The sequence below is a fragment of the Meles meles genome, chromosome 19 (genome assembly GCF_922984935.1).
Source record: "Meles meles chromosome 19, mMelMel3.1 paternal haplotype, whole genome shotgun sequence".
NCBI lineage: Eukaryota > Metazoa > Chordata > Mammalia > Carnivora > Mustelidae > Meles > Meles meles.
Window position 1 is genome coordinate 4,117,084 of NC_060084.1, and position 20,138 is coordinate 4,137,221.

General features: G+C 51.9%; 1 protein-coding gene across 2 annotated transcripts in view; it reads right to left on the reverse strand.

The window, feature by feature from the left end:
- ATP2C2 (ATPase secretory pathway Ca2+ transporting 2) overlaps window positions 1-19,929 on the reverse strand; it is a 58,633-nt gene extending 38,704 nt beyond the window's left edge. Inside the window, exons 1-3 of one of the 2 annotated variants that reach the window (XM_045989481.1) lie at window positions 19,687-19,923; window positions 3,116-3,226; window positions 713-829 (exon numbers count right to left, since the gene is read on the reverse strand). In XM_045989481.1, coding sequence (XP_045845437.1) covers window positions 713-829; window positions 3,116-3,226; window positions 19,687-19,785 — 327 coding nt within the window. In that variant the 5' untranslated portion in view covers window positions 19,786-19,923. Of the gene's footprint in view, window positions 1-712; window positions 830-3,115; window positions 3,227-19,686 lie in introns of both variants that reach the window. The other variant, XM_045989482.1, reaches the window with a different exon arrangement.
- Window positions 19,930-20,138: the final 209 nt, after the last annotated feature.

The window sequence follows — 20,138 nt, forward strand, 5'->3', positions numbered from 1 at the left end:
AACTTGCAGCCATGTGTATTTCAAATTTTTCTTTCCTTCCCCAGTGGCGTGTAGGCATCTGAGTTCTGTGCCATCCATCTGGCATCGTGGCAGCTCCAAGGGCTGAGGCGAAGAAGGATAAGGGCTCTGGAGCCAGCGGCCTGGCTCTACTCCCTAGCATGCCGCTTACTGCCGTGGGCACCAGGCCCGTAGGCTCCAGCGGCCAGGCAGACTACAGGACAGCCAGTTAAATTTGAATTGCTGATAAACAAGGGACATTTGGTGGGGGGTTATCATTATGTCCCATGCAACATTTGGGACATATTTATACCAAAAAAATGTATTTCTTTGGAATTCAAGTTGAACAAGGCATTCTACTCGCTAACCCTAGCAACCCTACACAGCCTGGGGGAAATATTTCAACTCCTCTGCTCACCCTCCTCACCTCAAAATGAAAATGAAGTGAGTTAATGCTTACTTACTTACTTACTCACTCGGCCCGGAACCCAGCATGTGAAAAGCCCTCTGTGAATGCAACAGCTCTCACTCATGGTCACGGCTGCCTGGGTGATTCGAGATCTACTCACGGCCATCCCTCCTGCCGGCTAAAACCAGCCCGCATGAGCAGGGAGCCTCTTTATCTTGTCCAAGGACACCCCAGTCAATATTTAAAGAAGGAATGACTATCCCACCCCTCTGGCTTGCACTACTTAATGCAAGGAATGACACCTACCTGACCGAGATATTTCTTCCACATGGGTTCGGTGTTATCAGCGACAAATTCATTCCAGCCATGGACCTTTCTCCGCTGTGACACCGAGAACTCGGACAGCCCATTTTGTAAGTCCACCTGGAAAGACACGGGTAAGCACAGGCTCACCAGTGGGCCCTGAAGGACCAGGGAGCCCACCTCACAGAACTCCCACCTCTGAAGCCGGCCACTTCCAAAATCGACCAGGAAATTGGACTGTCCACCAAGGAGAAGGAACTTGTTCACCCTGAGCAAACAGCAATAGAGAGAGAAGGAACACCCACATTCCAGTTCTTTCTTGCCGTATAATTACCACAGAAAAGACAACCTCAAGCCTAAATTTCAATGAGTGTGGTTGTAGCAGGAAATCCCAGAACTGTAGAAATGCTTATATTTTCTTCTTTTTATAAAAATGGGCCTTGGGAACCTGAAATGGTACAGCAACTGTGCACAACAGGATGGGGATTCCGCAAAATATTAAAAATAGAATCTTCACATGATGCAGCAATTACCCTTCTGGGCGAATAGATACCGAAAGAAGTAGGTCTCGAAGGGAGGTGTGTGCAGCGCTATTCTCTCTCTTTTTTTCCCCCCAAAGATTTTTATCTATTTATTTATTTTAGAGAGAGTGTGTGTGAGTGGGGAGGGAAGAGGCAAAGGAGGAAGGAAGAGGAGGGGAAAAGAATCCTAAGCAGATTCTCGTTGAGCATGGTCCCCGACCACGCGGGGCTGCCTCCCATGACCCTGAGACCCCGACCTGAGCTGAAACCAAGAGTCAAGCTGGAGGCTTAACCGACTGAGCCGCCCAGGCTTCCCTAGCGGTGCTTTTCTCAAAAGCCAAGTGGAGGGAGCGGCCCAGGTGCCCTTGGGTGGCTGGGTAGGCCAGTGAGGAGAAGGCAGACCGTACGATCCCACCCATACGAGGTGGCTCGAACAGTCAGATTGCCAGAGGGGAAGAGGAGGAGGTGAGGGCCAGTGGCTGCCTGGTGGGCAGCGGGGAGTTACGGTTTCATGGGGACAGAGCCTCAGTTTTATAAGATGCAGAGAGTTCTGGAGTTTGGTTGCACAACGTGGGCTCAATACTCCCAAACTGTACACTCAATGATGGCTAGGATGGCAAATGCTATGTTGTGCATTTTATCGCAATTAAAAATAAAAAGAAAACAACAAAAAAATAGCTAAAATGATGATATCTTTCATGCACTGTGCCAGATACAATTTCAAGCTCTTTACACTAATATTAAATTGATGATTACGTAAGGCAACTTTGTTATTCTGGTTGCAGCAAGTGTCCTTGTTTTTAAAAAGTCGGCGACAAGAAGGCTGGACCGGGTCAGAGAGGCGTCAGGAGAAACTGAACCGATTTTTAGATTCATTTCAAAAGAGGAAAAAACCCAAGCTCGTTGGCTGGACAGGGAAGACATCTAGGTGAGGCAAAGCTATTTCCTTCTCTTAATACTAACAAGCGGGACCTGACTATAAACAGATGCTTGAATTATTCTCAAGAAAAGTCTGGCATGATGGGGCGCCTGGGTGGCTCAGTGGGTTAAGAGTCCGACTCTTGGTTTCAGCACAGGTCATGATCTCAGGGTCGTGGAATCAGGCCCCACGTTGGGCTCTCTGCTAGGCATGGAACCTGTTTGGGACTCTCTCTCTCCCTCTGTGCCCCTCTAACTCACACACTCTCTCTCTCTAGAAAGAAAAAAAGAAAGAAAGAAAGGAAGGAAAAAGGCTGGCCTGAAACACTGATTTCCAACAGTCTTGGGACAGCTTTCCCAAATGTGGTGGGTTATCACACACACACACACACACACACACACACACACACACACACACACATCGCCATGTTTGCTCAGTTTTCTAAGTAAATTAAAAACAGATGGCAAGCAACATTCCTTAGCCTTCGAGAAGAGCTTCGTGGAGAGAAGGGGTGTGTGTGTGTTTGTGTTTTCTTGCACTGGCCAGGAAGTCAAATTCACTTGCGAAACATGTAAGTATCTGGTTTCAGTAATTGCCAAAATCCTGCATTATGAAAGAGGAAGTGTGTGAACAGGGGCGATTAAAAGTTTGAACTTTCACGTCAGACCACCTGGACTCAAGTCTCACTGGCTCCTTGGGAACCACGTGAGTTCCCATGTTCTCTGGGTCTCCAAGTAAGAGAAACAAGGTTACAGAGATTCGGGAAGGTGCCTGTCCTCTGGCAAGGGCCCCATGAGGGTTGGTTCCGTTGACAACAATGATGAGGACAGTCCATGGGGGATCTCAGAACAGTTCGACGTGAGCAGCATTTTCTAGCGATGGTGATAAAAATGGATCATTTGTGTTGCTTTCTCCTGAAGCTCAAACCCGTACCATACTGACATCAAAGACAAATCCAATTCTTACATAAAACGCTTTGGCCAAATCCTCTTTGTGGCATTTGCTTGCTTCCTTGGGTGATAGAGCTACGACCGTTTTCTCTTTTTCGATGGCTTTCGATTCGCACTGTCCTCCAATCTGTGAAGAAACCAAGACTCCTGTTAAGGGAATTGTAATTAAAAAAAAAAAAAAAAAAAAAGGGAATTGTAATTTTGCACTGACATGCTGTTCTCAAAGTATTAACATACACAGAGAAAATGCCCCTATCTTAAGCTCAAGTTCATACAGCTCAAGTTCTCACAAACTGACCCATACAGCCAGCCTCCAAATCAAGAAACAGACATTACCAGCCCCTAGAAGCAACCTGTGTTCCCCTCCCCCAAGAGGCAGGCTGACAGCTGTCATGGTCTCTGTCACCACAGGTGAGTTTGGCCAGGTTTGAATTTTATACAAACTTTATATATAAAAAGTAACCTTCAATAGTTACTTTCCCATGTCTGCTTCTTTCCTCTCAGCGGTATTAGTGAGATTCAAGTGTGACTTGCATGCAGGGATGGTTGCTAATTTTCATGGCTGTTAAGTATTCCACTGACTGAGACTATCACAATCTATCTGTTCTCTCGATGAACCTCTGGGTCGTTTCCAGTTGTTGATTATTACTGACGCATCTATTTTGAAGCAAACTTATTGAACAGAATAGGAACGTACCAAACTGACAGAGCAGAGCAATAATGAACTCGTTTAGAATCCTGACTCCTGAGCGTATAGGATCCGGTCAGGTACGAGCTACACTGTAGAGGAAGCCCCCGGATGATGACGGAGCCCGTTCGGTGTGTCATCCGCAATAACCCAAGGGAAGCGGGGAGCCCAGCCGAGTTCTGTCTATCTGGCGGGCCTGGGAAGCAGCCACAAGAAACACCTGAAGGGCATGGGAAGACGTGATAACCCGGGAGATCTCAATCGGGAAAATGCTAGGTGTTTTTGCAAAGCGATTCCTAGTATTCCAATCCCCCGGGACGGGATAATCATCTTTTCCTTTTCCAGCAGGGTGTTGGGCATTGGGAAGGAGGAAGGGGGGCGAGGCAGTGGCCAACCTCTTCCTTCAGCTAGAATGGAGATGGCAAACCCCCCTTTTCCTTCTTGCCAGCCCCCCATTCCCAACAGGCTCTCCCCAACCCCTCGCTGCACAGCAATGCTCTGCCAGCCACATCCGCTTCCTGGGATTGTTCTCGCTTGTTCCACGACCAGGAAGCATGGCCATGATTACATTCAACAGGCACCCCCAATCTTCATGAGCTCTTCTTAGGTCAGCGTTTAAGAGAAATGTGCATCACAAAATGAGACCTAACTTTTTTTTTTCTGTTCACAAGCTCTGGTTCCATCAACCCAACGCAAGCACTCCGTTCTTGCCCACATCACACCTGGACTCAGTCCTGCCGGCCTGGCCATTCCTGATCTTGCTGCTTCTTTCTGGCCAGGACCACACCCAATTCATTTTTTATGTAGCATGAATGGCCCTGAAAATCATAAATCCTGTCCCCCGCTTGAAACACTGGATAGATTCTAGCCGCTGTCAGAATAAAACCCATAGTTTCCCATATGGCTGCTGCAGACCCCATGTCATGTCCACCCCCCCCAGGTAAAATGCTAATTCTTAGGCCCATGAGACACAGTGCTGCCTGTTGGAGGAGTCCTGTGTCCCCTTCCTGATGGTCCCTCTGCAACTGCCAGCAAGAGATTATCACCGAAGTGCCTCTATGCACAGACAGTGAGGCCACTCTGCAGGGTAGGGAGCAGGGCTTGGGACTCGGGGCGTGCTCCACGAGCACTTCTCAGCCAGAGCAGAGGACGCCAGTCAAAAGGTGCATGCCCTCAGCGCCACTGAATGTACGAGTGCATGCACGCCCTCAGCCACAGCCTCCGTTTACCCTCACCTAGCTTTGCCCAGGTCACAGCCCAGCATCATGTGCCAGCCCATCTCCTTGGGCAAGAGACAACCTCTCTGGTCACAATTCCTTCATTTGTAAAATGGGGACGATGATGCCTTCCTCGTCATGCTTTTGTAGAATCAAGCAAGCACGGGCACAAGGGGGGGGCTTGAGGGAGCCAGACCCCCTCCTTTCCAGGCTACACATCACAGACATGTGTGCTCACTTCTCTCATTCACTGCAGTGGGGCTTAGGAAGGTATTGTCTACACTCGCAGTCCCTACTTTCTGGCCTCTCATCTCTTTCCCAACCCACTTCTGCCAGACCTCTCCCTGGCTGCATGGCTGCTGGGGCGTGGTGTGGACCGGAACATCATCAGGCAGAGCTCGCTCCATCTCACTGCGGGGTTTCAGAAAGCAGAGCCCTTGGATCCGGGGCTAAGCACATCCCCCGAGCCCCAACTGTGTGCGAGGGACCTCTGCCCGGGACGCTCACACAGGGTGGGCCCGGTAAGGATCCCAGCGTATGTCCGCTGCCGCTGGAGTGGCTTATTCTGATCGATGTCGGGTGCTCGCTCTGGGGCAGCCCCGTCCCTTACCGTCGAACCTGATGGGGAGGGGGACCCCCATCTCCTTTATTCTCTCTTTTTTAATTATAATGAAATTCACGTAACATAAAACAAGCCATCTTAAAAGAACAATTCTATGGCATTTAGCATATTTCCAATGTTATGAAGCCACCACGTCCATCTAGTTCCAAGACATTTTTATTCCCCCAAAAGGAGAGCCGGGGGCATGATCGGTCATACCCCTCCGCCTCCCCCAGCCCCTCACTGCTGCCTCCGATGTGCTCTCTGTCTCTAGGGATCACCCATCCTGAGGATTTCATACAAATAGAACTACAAAATGCGATCTTCCGTGCCCATCCCCCGCCCCAAGTGATCTCCAAAGTATTATTTGCCCACGACAAACAGACCCACGTGGGCCTGCCAGGTCCTCCCCAAGCCCTAAGGAAATGGTCTGGAACCTAAGGACTTAGAGTGTTCTTAGGGTGTTTCGACTAAGCAAAGGTGGCTTGGAGCTGACATTTATCCCAGCAGAGGCTTCCAGAGGAGCCACCAACGGCAAATACGCCAGTCGCTGAAAGAGGACTTGGCCGAGGGAACAGGGAGCTCACTGCTGGCAGGTGCTCGCGTGGCACCTTGAAGACCAGCAGGTCTCCCGCTGAGCCGGGAGCCAGGCTTCCTCCGCCTTCCCGCCCCGCTGGGGGATTCCGTTCATCGCAAACACTTGCAGAGTTAGACCCCAAAGACCGCTTCCCAGTTTCAAGGGCTGAGACATTTATGTCTCTAAGATATTTAACCAAACCTTCCCCGTGCCTCCGTTTCCCACTCTGGAAAGGGAGGGTTTAAGAGCAGAGACTCAGAAGGCTCCGGGGGCTAATAAAAAACTAGACACGGAGCCCCGAGGATGGTGTCTGGCCCCCCGGGGAAGCTTAAGTAAACAGAAAGAACGGGAGCTTGCCAAGCCGTGCCAGGACACACGTACACGGAAACCCTACTCATGCTTTATCAGACATGCTGGGCTTGGGGAGAAAAGGCGGGAAGATGCCAAGCAGAGCAAATGTTCTATTTGGGGCACCCCAAGTGCCCTGAAATAGTGCCAGGGCGAGGCTCTGAAGGGTTTCAGAGGGAGGGATGGAGGCATAGAGGAAGCCAAGGGCCCAGGGAGCCACGCAGTCCCGACTCCGAGAATTCCGTAGTACGGGCGGGTGCAGTCATGGCGATCAAGGCATGTGGATAGAAGCAACGTAAGGGTCACAGTAACCCAAGAACAATCAGGCAGCCAGGGTCATTAAGGAGGTGACATTTGGGATGAGGGCAAATGACCCAACTCCATGCAAATGCTTCCTTCTCTCCCAGACTTCTGCGACCGGCTCTCCTGAGGCGTGTATCTGTGAACTACCCGCTTACGCTTTATCCTGCTGCTTCTCAGCTAGTGGTCCTCGGGCCAGCATCACCTGGAACGTGTTAGAAAGGCAGATTCTCAGCCCTACCCTGGGTCTCAGGGATCAGAAGCTCTGGGCATGGATCCCATCGTCTGTGCTTCCACAAGCCCTCCAGGGGACTGCGAGGCACTCCGAAGTTGGAGAACCACTAGGATCTTGTCAAAATCCATTGCTGGGGCTTATCCCCAGGCCAGGTAAGCAGTGGGCTCAGCCAACAGGAGGCTGAAAGGGCCCAGGTGATTCTAATACGCAGCCAGAGCCGAGCTGAGGATGCCTAGTAGGGAGATGCGTTCAAAGAGCAACCCGACGGGGTCCCGGTCTTAAGCGGCCACCATCTTGGAGAGAGAAGGCCATGGCCAATGGACCAAGCACCAGGCTGGGAGTGCTGGGTTGGAAGAGCTGTTCAGTCAGTCCAAGAGGGCTCCTTCCGCTTCCTGGAGGAGGGCTGAGGAGGAGACCTGAGGCAGCAGGTGCACCCACGTCCTTTTAGCACCTGAGCAGACAAGAGGAGTTGCCCAAGGCAAAGGTGGATGAGAACAGCTAACAGGTCGTAATGAGGACAGAATACCACAGCCCCAGCAGTAACACGTAAAGCAGTACCGCAGCAGAGAGGACAGCTAACAAGTTCTTATCAGACATCTCATCCAGCATTTGACACCTACAATCTCATTAAATCATCCCTCCAGCCCTTTGAGGCCGATGCACTTTTCATCCCCATCCCTCTGATGAGGAGAAGGCTGGGCCGGCAGCCTCCTGGACCAGCTCTGTGTCCCCGCTCCGCAAAACACAAGAAAACAACTCGGCAAGAATTGTGCTGAGCCGAGGGCAGAAGGGAGAAAGCGCATAGAGAAACTCAACTTTCTGGAACCCCCGAGGGGAGGAGGGGCAGAGGTTGGTGGGGGCAGGGAGGGAAGCTGAGCCCGAATGATGCCCCCCAGCAGAGGTCTCTGTCCTGATCTGATCCTCTGAACCTGTTACCACATGACCTCGCATGGCAAAGGGGACTGTGCTGGTGTCCTTACGGAGATCTTGAGCTGGGGAGGGCATCCTGGGTGATCCGGGTGGGCCCCGTGGGCTCACAGTGTCTTTGTAAGACGGAGGCAGGGGCTGGAGAAGAGATGTGAGGACAGAAGCCGGGGCGGGGGGCGACAGGATTCCCAGCACTGAAGGTGGAGGAAGGGCCACGAGGCAAGGGACGTGGGCCACCTGCAGGAGCTGGAAAAAGGCCAGGAATCAGATTCCTCCTGGAACCCCTCAGAAGGAACATCGCCTGGCCAACACCTTGATTTCAACCCGGTGAGACCCATCAGACTTCTGACCTCCAGGACTGCGGGATCCTGAATTTGTGTTGTTTTAAGCCACTTGTGTTGTTTGTGGTCATTTGTCACAGCAGCCCAAAGCCACTGGCACACCAGCCACCATGGGCCCCACAGGGAACCCGCACCTGAGCTCCCAGACTGCCTGTCCTCCCTGTGCTCAGGACGCTGCGGATCCGCCTGTCCAGCTCTAGCACCTCACGGGGGAGCGGCTGCTCAGATCCGGAGTACACCCAAGTGCCCGGCACACAGCGGTGCAAACAAAACGAGCTCAAAAATGTTTGTGGGAGGGAGGCGGGGGACGGAAGAAGCAGCACAAGAGAGCTGCCTGGAAGGTCTCCATACCCCCAGGTGCTGGGAGCCTTGCCAGGACCAGGACGGGAGGGGGGGTTGCCAAGGACAAGAGCCTGTGTGGACGGCGAGGGGCCGGCAGCTGGACGGTGCAGTCACACATTACAGAATGGCGCGCTCCCAACTCGCCGGGCTTCCCCTTGCTGGTGGTGAGTGCACGGCCCCGGCCTGTGGCCCGGGCAGAGGCCTGAGTCCTCTGCTGAGTCTCCCCTCTTCGAACGAGCCCTTATTGGTCCCCTCATCTGCTCCCCAACTGCTCATGGTGTGCAAGAACCCAGGCCCGGTACCTCGGGAAAGCAGACACAGTCCTTGCCCGAAATAATCAGGACAATTAGGAACAAGAGAAACCATAAAAGTACGAGAAGAAATCACGGCCTGTTTTCCCTTTTGTTTTGTTTTGTTCTGTTTTAATCTCAGCATGAAAAGGACTTTCTGAGCACAAGACAAAGGCAGATGCCACGAAGGCAAAAAAAAAAAAAAAAAGAAAAGAAAAGAAAAAGAAATGGATAAATTCACAGCCTAACAATGGGGTTGCCTTCCGAGGACGAACACTGGGCTGGGGAAGGTGCCTGCAGTTCCTAACCCTGACGAGGAATAATTCTGCACACAAACCAACAGCTCTGATTCACCAAGGAGTAAAAGACCACCAGGTCCTCTTTCCACAGAATGGACAAAGGATATGAACCAAGAGTTCCCAGAAAGGAGGCAGTAACCGTGACATGTCAAAAGAGAATCAAACCCACGCCCGAGGGCGCCAGCCTCCCCCTGTCTCTCGGGGTAGGGGCAAGTGGCGCCTGCGGGGCCGGGAAGGGGGACAGAGCTTTCGGAAGGCGAGCTGGCCATCTCAGAGTCTAAAACCGCCCCGTGCTAGCAAGTTCCTTTTACTCTTCTTCCGACTTGTCAACTGCGGGGCAGTGCCTGCTCAAAGTCGTCCACGGCAGTCCTGCGACAACAGCCAACTACCAGAAACCCGTGTCCCCAAAACACTGTCCTGCAGGTAAAACCAGCTGCCGAAAGCTTTTTATTTATCTGTACGGGAAAAAGTGTGACCTCCATGCAGTCGTGTGCACAAATATCAAATACACACCTGGATGCCTTCTCTTACGTGTGGACATCCGAGTGACACGTCCCTCCCACGCCAATGCAGGGGAGAGCCTCTGTGGTACTCGGAAGGCTGCCCCGTGCCCACTCTCTGTCCTCGGCCCCTCGGACGATGAGCCACATTTGGGTTTCTATCCACGGGGATTTATTTTGGGCCACCACAGAAACAAACACAAATCATACAAATGTCCTCTGGGTCTGTCTCCTGCTGCCCACAGTTACCGCAGCGGGACACACCTGTGTTGCTCCACGAACGACAGGGACGGGAAATCGTAACGCATCCTCTCTTGGTGCTCTGCCGCATGGCAGGCATGCCCCGGATCTGACATGCCACACCTCACTTAACTACCGCATGTGGGTGGGCATTTCGGTTGTGTCTGGTTTGGCCTGTTACACGTAACACTTCCACCCAAAGCCTGTCTGTAAGCAGGCGCACAGCCTCCTTCCCCCCGGGTGGGATGCTGGACCATCCGCACACGTGCCTGGAGTGATGCTGGACACTGCCAGGCCGTTTTCCCAAGTGGCGGTCCCGTTAACAAGAGAAAGGGTCAAAGAGTACTAAGTTAGCCTACGGAGAGCAAAAAGGGAAAGGAAACCAGGGTTCATTGCCTTTTGGGCTGGGAAGAGGGTGGCAAGAAGACAGAGGTGGCCAGGGACTCCTAACATACTCCCTTTTCCATCTTCTCACATCTTGAGTTGCCAGTTTGAACTGCTGATTCAAAGGGGAAGGTGGTGCGGACCAAGACTGGGGGTCGGGGAGCAGAGCCTGTGAAGGAGGGGAGGGGGCTTCGAGGCGGAAGAAGTGCTGGAGAGTCCAAGACGACGCAGATGCTCAGGCAAGTGAGGAGGACAAGCCCCCTGGGATGCTCGGAGCAGAGGCAGGCGGACATGGGGAAGGAGGGAGGCAGGTAACCCCACGGACCGCCCAGGACCCTTTCACGTTAAGGGGGAACAACCCTGAGTCAGCTGGGCAGAGGGCGTGCTGCCTGGCCGCCGACCCACTGATCGGGCTCTTGTCTGCTTCCCCCAGCTGCTGGCTGTGCTACGGTCCGCCAGGCCCTTGACTTCTCTGAGGCTGCCTTCTCCGGAAGACGGGAATCATCATATCCCCACACCCTGGACTGCGGGGACAGGGCTCTGAAGTTCCAGCCTCAGGGCGACCCGGGTTCCAGGGGTCTTCCCCGGCGCCTGCAGTTCTATCTCAGCAGCGCTGGCGATCCGCGTGTGCGGGACGGTGGTGTGACCCCACCCCACCAGACACTACCCACAGGACAGAACGAGACACGCGGGGCACACTCCTTTTGCAGGGATGGCCAGTGTGGTCGGGGACCCCAAGGAGGAGCTGCCTGAGTGAGGTGGTGGCCAACGTGACCGGGAGCCACCAGGAGGAAGAGGAGAGGCTGGGTATGGGCAACTCGATTGTGCAATAAGTAAACACACCACCACTCTCACTGGCGGAGGGAGAGAAGGGTCTAGAAGGAGGCGGCACCAAGATGGTGGTACTCACGGGATGGGACGGAATCGGTGCATATATATATATATATATATATATATATATATATATATGGCAGGAACACGCAAGTTCATAATAAGATGAATGAATGAATGAACAAATGAATGAATAAGCAAGCTCGCAGAGGGCAGCCCTCCCTCCCCCCAGAACAGCAAGGAAGAAAGGAGAGAGTGACACAAAGAGAAGATGAGGAAGTAATCAACTGGGGCACGGACCACGCCCAGATGCTGGAAGCCTAGTGAAAAGATACGAGAAATGGGGTGTTAACGCAGCCTGCACATGACTGTCCATGAAATACTTACTATAGCTACGACGGGAGGTCAGTCACTTTACGGAGGAGAAAGCAGACAGGCAGGAGCCGGCAGAACGCCAGCATCCAGCACACGCGGGCTGACTGCGGTCCCAGCTCCTGGGACATCGGCCTGGCCCCGGGCAAACCTCAGATTTCTGCAGGGGGTTTTGTAAGGATTCAAAATAATATGGTGCACCCATAGATATTCCCTGGAACATTCTGCTAAAAACTGGAGAAAAAAAAAAAAGGAAAAGAGAAGGAAGCCATCTAAATGCCCAGCAGGAGTGGGTGGGTTCCGTAGAAACTGGTTGGTACCCACTTAAGAATGTTCTCCATCTGCGTAGGCGGCAGGGGCACGGAGAGGCTGGAGGGGTTGCAGCTGGCGTGCACAGTACAATTTTATGTCTGTTTTTTTTTTAAAGAGACACTACATAATGGTATATAAGGAATAATTACAGAGATGGGGGCTGCCCTAAATGCTTTACACAAACTCAATCGTTCCATTCCACAGCAGATCGCTGCAGTGAGTGAATGCCCTGTTGCGCAGAAAACTAAGGAATTTGCTTGGGGGCTCACCGCTGGCAAGTGGTGGAACAGAATCTGCTTGCAGGGAGCCTGGGCTGCGGTGTCAGCGGTCAGGTGTCAGGGCTCCTCACCCAGCCTCTCAGGAACTGCATAGCAGAGGGGCCAGGACTCCGAGCAAACCTCAGACAGTCGTCAGTTTACTGCAAACTGATTAGATACAAACCTTCCTCCACCCCTCACCCCCACCCCCCCACTGAGGAGGAAACTGGGAGCAAACAAGTGGCCAGTGGAGGACGCATCTCCTATTGTATGTATTTTTACTGTGGCTTCCGGGGGAGGGGGGGCAGCTTAAAAAGGAAAAGGAGGGAGGGAAGGAAAGGAAAATGTGTACAGCTCCTGGGTCATAAACGATAGTCAAAGAACAACAACGAATACTGGCGTGTTTCAATGACCAAAGAGGGCAAAACTATCACTCACATTTCAGTGCTGGAATGTGGGGGAGGAAGAAACAGAGAGGGGGATGACTGCAAGGGAGGGGATTCCTGAAACTGGAGAATGAGAACTCTGCAGAAACCCCCTGGGCATCAGGTACCTCCCAGATGAGAGGAGGGAGGCCACCTTCCCTTGGGAAAATCTGTGACAGCGTGAGTGCAAGCCTCAGCGCTCCAAAGCCCTGCCACCTCCTCCAGGAAGTCTCCCTGAATTACACCCAGACTGCAGCAGTAAAGTCCCCACGTTCCCCCATACACAGGCTAGGTCCAGCCCCCATCCTACACGTGCTTTCCTTCACGGGGCTTATCTCAATTTGTCATTCTACACATACTACTAAAATTATTTGAGAACCGTGTGTCTGTTCCACCAGACTGTAAGCTCCATTTGGGAGGTCAGTGTTTTGCTATTTTGTCTTCAGTGCCTCCAAAAGGGTCTGGCGAACAGGAGGATGCCTGTCCAAGGAATGGAGAAGCTAACTGTGCAGAGGGTGGTTCTCAAACTCAAGTGAGCATGAGACCCCACCAAGGGCTTAAGACTCAGATTGCTGGTACCAGACTGCATCTGGAGAACAGCTGATCTACAGAATGAATGGACAAAAGTAGGGGACAGCCAGATGAGGGGTCTGTGTGGGGGATGAAAAGGGGAGACCAAACTAAGCACTTGTTGGCATGTCTGACTTATGTCCAGGGACCCCCAGGGGGGCAGCCCTATGGCCGTGCTCAGAAGGGGGCAGGCTGCACGTGATGTCTGCTGTCTTTCTGGAAATTCTTGGTCATTTCCCCCACATTTTCCTTTTGCACTGGACCCCACACATGATGGAGCAGGTCCTGCCCCCACCACTGAGCTCTTCTCTGGGCACAGGGCCGCAGCCTCGACCCAAGTCAGATTCTTTTTTTTTTTTTTTAAGAGAAAGAGAGCATGAGCAGGGGGAGGGGGAGAAGCAGACCTCCCAATGAGCAAGGAGCCCCATGGGGGGCTCGATCCCAAGACCCTGGAATCAAAGCCCAAGGCAGTCGCTCAACCAACTGAGCCACCCACGTGACCTAAGACAGTGACCGATTCTTAATAAAAAATGCTGTCACTTTCTGGAAGTCAGAAAGGGAATCCAACACTTTCACTGACTCTTACCATAAAGGTCTCCACTTTCTGGCAAGGACATTTGAAATATGCTTAATTTGCGTTGCCATGAATAATTGGCCCCAGGCTGGAACTCTGGGTTTCTGGTCCCATTCTGAGCCCTAACCAATGCCTCCTGGTTGGGAAGGGTCTCCCAGGTCTGTATTCTTTCCCCTACCCACAAGGACCCCCAAGTTCAGTCTTGCTGGAGAGGCAAAGACAAGAGGTACTTGAGGAGTACATGGCATAATCCTGGGGTCAGCTGTGAAATAACCAGATCTGATTAGCGTGGTGGTTTGGTTTCAGTGGTTTGAAATATAAAGAATGATTACAGGTAGTGCCTGCCTTTGCTCCAGATCACTCAAGTCTTCCTTTGCTCAGGGACTCCGGAATCTTGAAGCACTTCTTCCCCTTTGTGTACTTGAGTTTCAAGTTGGGCCAACGCGTGTTTTGCTGGGCTCTGTTCCCAACCAATGGGAAGATGGGTGGGAAGATGGCGGAGTTGTGAGAACACAGTCCATCCATACCCTACCTAGGGACTTAGGGCAGACGGCGAGGCTAATAACACAACTCCAAGAGTGTCTGTAACCCCTACAGAAGATTATATTTTCTCCCATCATGGCCCACAGCCCCTCCCCACCAATACCCTTCAAGATTCTCTAAGGAAAATAGTGCTATGGGCTGACCCGTAACTCTCCAAAATTCCTATGTTGAAGTGCTAACCCTCAGCACCTCAGACTGTGACTGCGTTTGGAGGTTAGCCCTTCAAAGAGGTGACTAAGTAAAGATGAAATCATTAGGACGGGCCTCAAGCCAGGATGACTGGTATCCTACTAAGAAGAGGACATTTGGACACATCCACATGGAGAAAAGACCATGTGAAGACAGAATGAGAGGACAGCTATCTACGAGCCTTCTAGTTCCTTCCCCTGAGGAGCTCTGGGGTGTTGGGATCTGCTGCTGTTAAAAACAAGGCTCATGACACTGGGATTTAGGACAGGATTTCTAAGATGGCATCTTTGGACACGTTCTCCAGAGCCCCCAGTTTTCTAAGAACTTCTGAACTGGAACTATGCGCCTCAACAATTTCCTTAGTTAACATAGATCTTCTGGGGGCCAATTTTTAACAAAGCACTGTTACGTGATACTAGGGCCAACCTGTGTATTTGTGACAACCGTCACGTGACCCCCTGCAGGGATGAAAGGTTCTCAGCGGCTCAGGGAGGAAAACTGGGCAGGAGAATGGAAGCATCACACGGCACACAGTATCCCAAGTCCACTCAGTGTAGTCACGTCGCAAGGGGGGGCCCGACATGATTCCAGTCTGCAAACAGAAGTACTTGCCGTGGCTGATAAGCGCCAGGCGTAGTAGCCAATACCAAGGAAAGAATATTTTCCCCACAATGCCCAATGCTCACTTTGCCTTCAAGTTCACAAGCCAATTCTACCATTACCCAATGACAGCCTTGAACACTGACATTCACAGGTCGCTTCCTGTCCCTTTTGCTTAAGAGGCTGATTATCCTACACTAGCAAACCAACTCTTGACATATTTAAATGCCCTTTTGTACACATACCTGTAAAGAGACATTCTCAGCATAAGCATTATCAAAATCAAAATTCAAGAGGAGCCTAAATAAAGACTAGAGTTCAAGAGTAATGAAAACAGTAGGAAAAAGATAACTATTGGGCAGACGACGCACCAGGTGTGGTTCTGCTTTTTATGTGACTGAGCTCATGGGAGAAACTATTCCTTTCCACCACTGGCAGCCTCTACCCCCAAGCATCCCTGCCTCTTGATTTTCATGCACTTGTGTGATCCAAACCTCCACCCCAGCCCCAAGCATGGGCTAGATCTAGACTCACTTCTTTTTTTTCTTTTAAGTTTTATTTATTTCAGTAATGTCTACACCCAACGTGGCGCTCAAACTCATGACCCCAAGATCAAGAGTTGCATGTTCTACCGACTGAGCCAATCACGAGCCCCTAGACTCACTTATGACGAACAGAACATGGCAGAAGAGATAAGACCGCACTTCCAGCATTGGGTTATAAAAAGCCTGTGGCTTCTAGGCTTTTTTTTTTTTTTTAAGATTTTATTTTTTTATTTGGCAGAGAGAGATCAGGCAGAGAGAGAGGGGGAAGCAGGCTCCCTGCCGAGCAAAGAGCCCGATGCGGGCCTCCATCCCAGGACCTCAACCACTGATGTTGAATGGTTGTATTATCTATTGCCGTGTAACAAATTACTGCAAAATGCAGTGGCTTAAAACAACAAACGATCATCACACAGTTTCTGCTGGTCAGAAATCTGTGCATCTCAGCTGGGGGCTCCGGGATCTGATCTCTCATAAGGTTGTTGTTCAGCTGTTGCCTGGGGCTGTGGTCTCATCTGAAGGCTTACAGTGTGGAAGGGGGAAGGATTCACTTCCAAACTCCTTCTTAGTGGTTGTATGCAGGCCCCTTACTTTGTGGGCCTGTTTACAGAGCTGCCTCATGGCTCAGCAGGTGGTTTCCCCAAGAGTGAATGATCCGAGAGAGATTGAGAAAGCATGCGTAAAAGCCTAGAAGCCGGGCGCCTGGGTGGCTCCGTGGGTTAAAGCCTCTGCCAGTGGCTCAGGTCATGATCTCAGGCTCCTGGGATCGAGCCCCACACTGGGCTCTCTGCTCAGCAGAGAGCCTACTTCTCTCTCTCCCTCTGCCTGCCACTCTGCTTACTTACGCTCTCTGTCAATTAAATAAATAAAATCTTAAAAAAAAAAAAAAGGAAACGTTTAAAAAAAAATGTCACTGGTCATGTCAAAATTTAGTTGCTACATTTGTCCTTTATGATTTTAATAGAAAGTTAGTGGCTCTTTTGAGTTGCATTATACACGCACAGCCACATTTATTGCAAGTTTTATGTCTACACTTCTTTAAGTTACCTTTTGATACAAATAATTTGGCAACACTGGAAGGTTGCAATACACAGCTTCAAGAAGTCCTATCTCGCTACATTTGGAGAAACACTAAGGATTTGTGTGTGGGTGTGTCTCAGAAGTCCCTCCTGTGCCAGGTGTGATCTCTTCAAAATGCAAATCTGATTGTGTCTGTTTTGTTTCATTCCTAATGTTTGGCTCATCTGTGAATGAGTGTATGACCGTCATGACCTGATTTACACCTTCCAATAGCTCCCTGTTGCTCCAGGGATAAAGCTCAGAGGCTTCGTGAGGGCTATGCTCTGAATTTGGTCCCCATCTCTGCCCAGCAGGAGAGCAGGGAGTGTGTCCATCTTCTACCGTGAACCTGGGCTGAACGCATGGGTGACCACTATGTGAGTCTGCTGGAACCCCGTCTTCACCCCAGAAAGCCCGAGGAGGATGAATCAGTTCACCGACCAGGAAGGCAGCACAGGGTGGAGCGCCAGGCGGTTAAGAGACGGGGAGCCCCGGTCAAAGATAACTTCCCTGGAGTTGGCATCAAGTCCTCGGGAAGCAGGAATTTCTGGTCCAACGTTCTCCTCACCCACCATTCGGGTTAAAACAGAGAAGGGGTTTTTTTCCCAGTAGTTGAATTAAGAGGATCTCTCAAACCCCTTCCTTGTGGTGATACTGGAAACACGGCGAGAACGAGCCATTTTCAGAGCCATAAGCTCTGTGCTCAGATCCAGCCTCCGATGCTGGCCCACGTGTCCCCTGCCCCAGTCCTCCCTGGCCCCCGTGTCCCCTGCCTGGCCACTCTGCTTTCTTGGTCCCCATCATACCCCAGACCCCTCCCCCGCCCAGATCTCCGATTAAACATCTCTTGGTTTCTCTGTCATCTGTGGGCCTCCCCCGCAAACTTCACTTTGTACCCAGCTCTATCCTCAGCGCCTGGCCCCACCTGTGAGCCTCCCTGTCCTTATCGATGATATGATAATAATAAAATTGACCTCGGCACAGAGAGACAGAAGACAGAGCAGAAAGAAGACACAGCAAGTTCTCAGTAATAAACAGTGTTATAAGTGAGGTGGCTGGGCAAAGCGGCAGGGGTTTCAGAGGCTGCCCAGAGGCTGCCCAGAACACCGCGTACAACATGTGCTCATAAGAGAGAGTTACAACTCTCGTAGAAATGATCGCTGTGAGCACACTTGACTGTTTTCCATTTATCTCGGCAAAAGAGGGTTCAAATGGGGGAAGGAAGTGTGAGAGCGAAGGAGGTTCAGGCTCTAAGCTGAGCTGGTGGGAAACAGGTTCCCCTTATCCCCACCCCATCGCCCCCCCCCCCCAGCTCCTTTCAGTGCAATCTCTTTGGTTTGTACCAGGACCCTTCAGAGATAGGACATTTTTTTTTTTAAGAGATAGGACATTTTGTTTCTCATCGAGCCTTTGCTGCTGGGGACCTGAGTCGCCAGTCTCCCCTCCACTCCCCACCGTGACGTCACCCATCACCCACCCTTCAGGGTGCCACCGAGAACATCCAGGTCCTCGACCAGGTAGGTGAACCCCCCCACACACACACCTACGGATAGGTTGAGGACCCGTCATACCCTTGAGTACCCCTCGGAAGAGATCTGGAGGAAAGAAGTGCACTTTGGTGCCAATGTCAAACTCACCCCAGCATCTCTAGTCATGTTACATGACCCCCATACCCAGCACACCTGGACATCCTATTAAATCTAATCATAACCACACATCAGGAGTGTTTGAAAAATACCCAGCATGATGCAAAAACCAGAAGAGAGAGTCACGCGGAAAAGGCAACAATATTGGCAAACGGACTTCACACTCCTTCAGCAGAACCCAGGGCACGACATGTGGGTAGAGAAATCAATCTCAGCAAAAGAATCAAACTCTACAAGCCATGTTGAACCCACATGTCCCTTCAGAAACACAGAGACGACGGGAGAAGTGCTAGTTACACAGCCCTGCGGCCCTACAGCCCCGGCACCGGACTTCTCGTGCTAACCTTCACATAGAAAATACTATTTATTTAATGCACAAATATTTAGGAATCATACCACAAAACCATTTTGACTGTTGTCATTCTTTGGGAGGAAAATTCAATAATTTAAATTGAGTTTTTCCATCTGCTCTTTTCCATTAAAAAGTAAATTTAACTGGGAGGTCAGATGGCCGTGTTCCCCTGAGCATGCCCAAGGCACTATTTCAGGAATTTTATTTTTGAATGACTGATTAGGCTGAAAAGAAAAAAAAGTGCAATGCCCCCGAGAGGCTTTTGCAGGAACTCAGCGCTCTCCTCTCTTGTAGCCTGCGAGGTGCGAAGCTTAGACTCCTACAAATTTATGGAGAAAGTCACCGGGTCATCCACTGACCCGGGCTTCCCCAAGTGGAAGGGCTTTTTTGGACAGCTGTGTCAGTTCAGCCACTGGGAAACCCCTCCCCTCCCCTCCCCTCCCCTCTGTTGATTTATCCTAGAGGGTCCCCTGGAGGTTGCTAAGTCAACATACAAACCTGAGTGCTTTTCAAAACTGCGCTGCAGACATGGGAAGCAAAGCTGGGAGGTCTGGCTGCTCTTTACCCTAATTCCACCATTATTATTACTACCGTGGCTAAAACATTTTCCCCAGGTGTTTTTGTTTTTTTTACATCACTTCCCCCCCCCCCCCCCCCCCGCAACAAAAAATCCATGCAGCAGCCTGAGTGCAGAGACCTAGGAATTTACATTCTCCGGAGCCAGAGAAACCGAGGTGAAGTTCCCGGCTGGGTCGTTCGCTAACTGGGTGCGTCTTAAGGGGCACATGTAACCTCTCTCTGCCTCAGTATCAAATCCACAAAATGGGCTGTCTGTCCTAAGAGGCTTAAATGGCGCGAGCCCGGCTCAGAGCAGAAACAGGAGCTGGCGTTCCTGCAGAGATCTTTCTAGAGCCTGGGGCAGGAGGGCGAGCTGCGGGAGGGGTCCCGGCGGAGGGTGGGGTGCGGCGGGGTGCGGTGGGGCGGAGGGTCAAGTCGCACGGCCCGCGCCGGGTCGCCCGGACTCACCAAGATTTCTAACTCGCTCCTCTCCAGGGGCTCGTACAGGTGGCCCGCGCCCGAGAAGGGGAGTTTCTGCAGGAACTGAGAGAAGCGTCTTTCGACCATGGTGACCAGGCGGAGGCCCCTCGCTCAGCCTCCAGTCCGCCGGCGGCCGCCCCTGCCCGCGTCCCTCGGTCCCCGGCGTGGCCGGGACTGGCTGCGCGCGCCCAAACCTCCAGGGCCGGGCCCAGGTTACCAGGTAGCCGCCTACCAGCCCGCCGCAGGTGGGGCCCCGCCCCTGGGGCGGAGCTGCGCGCCCGGCCGCACCTGGCGCACCTGGCCCCGCCCCGGGAGCCGGCAGTGGACTTAGCCGCGGGGTCGACCAGCTGTGGCTGCTTCCCGATCTGGCCAGATCCTAAGGATCACCTGGAGCGAGGGACGGGGTGGAGGTGGGCGTGCGAACGCTGGTGGAGAATGCG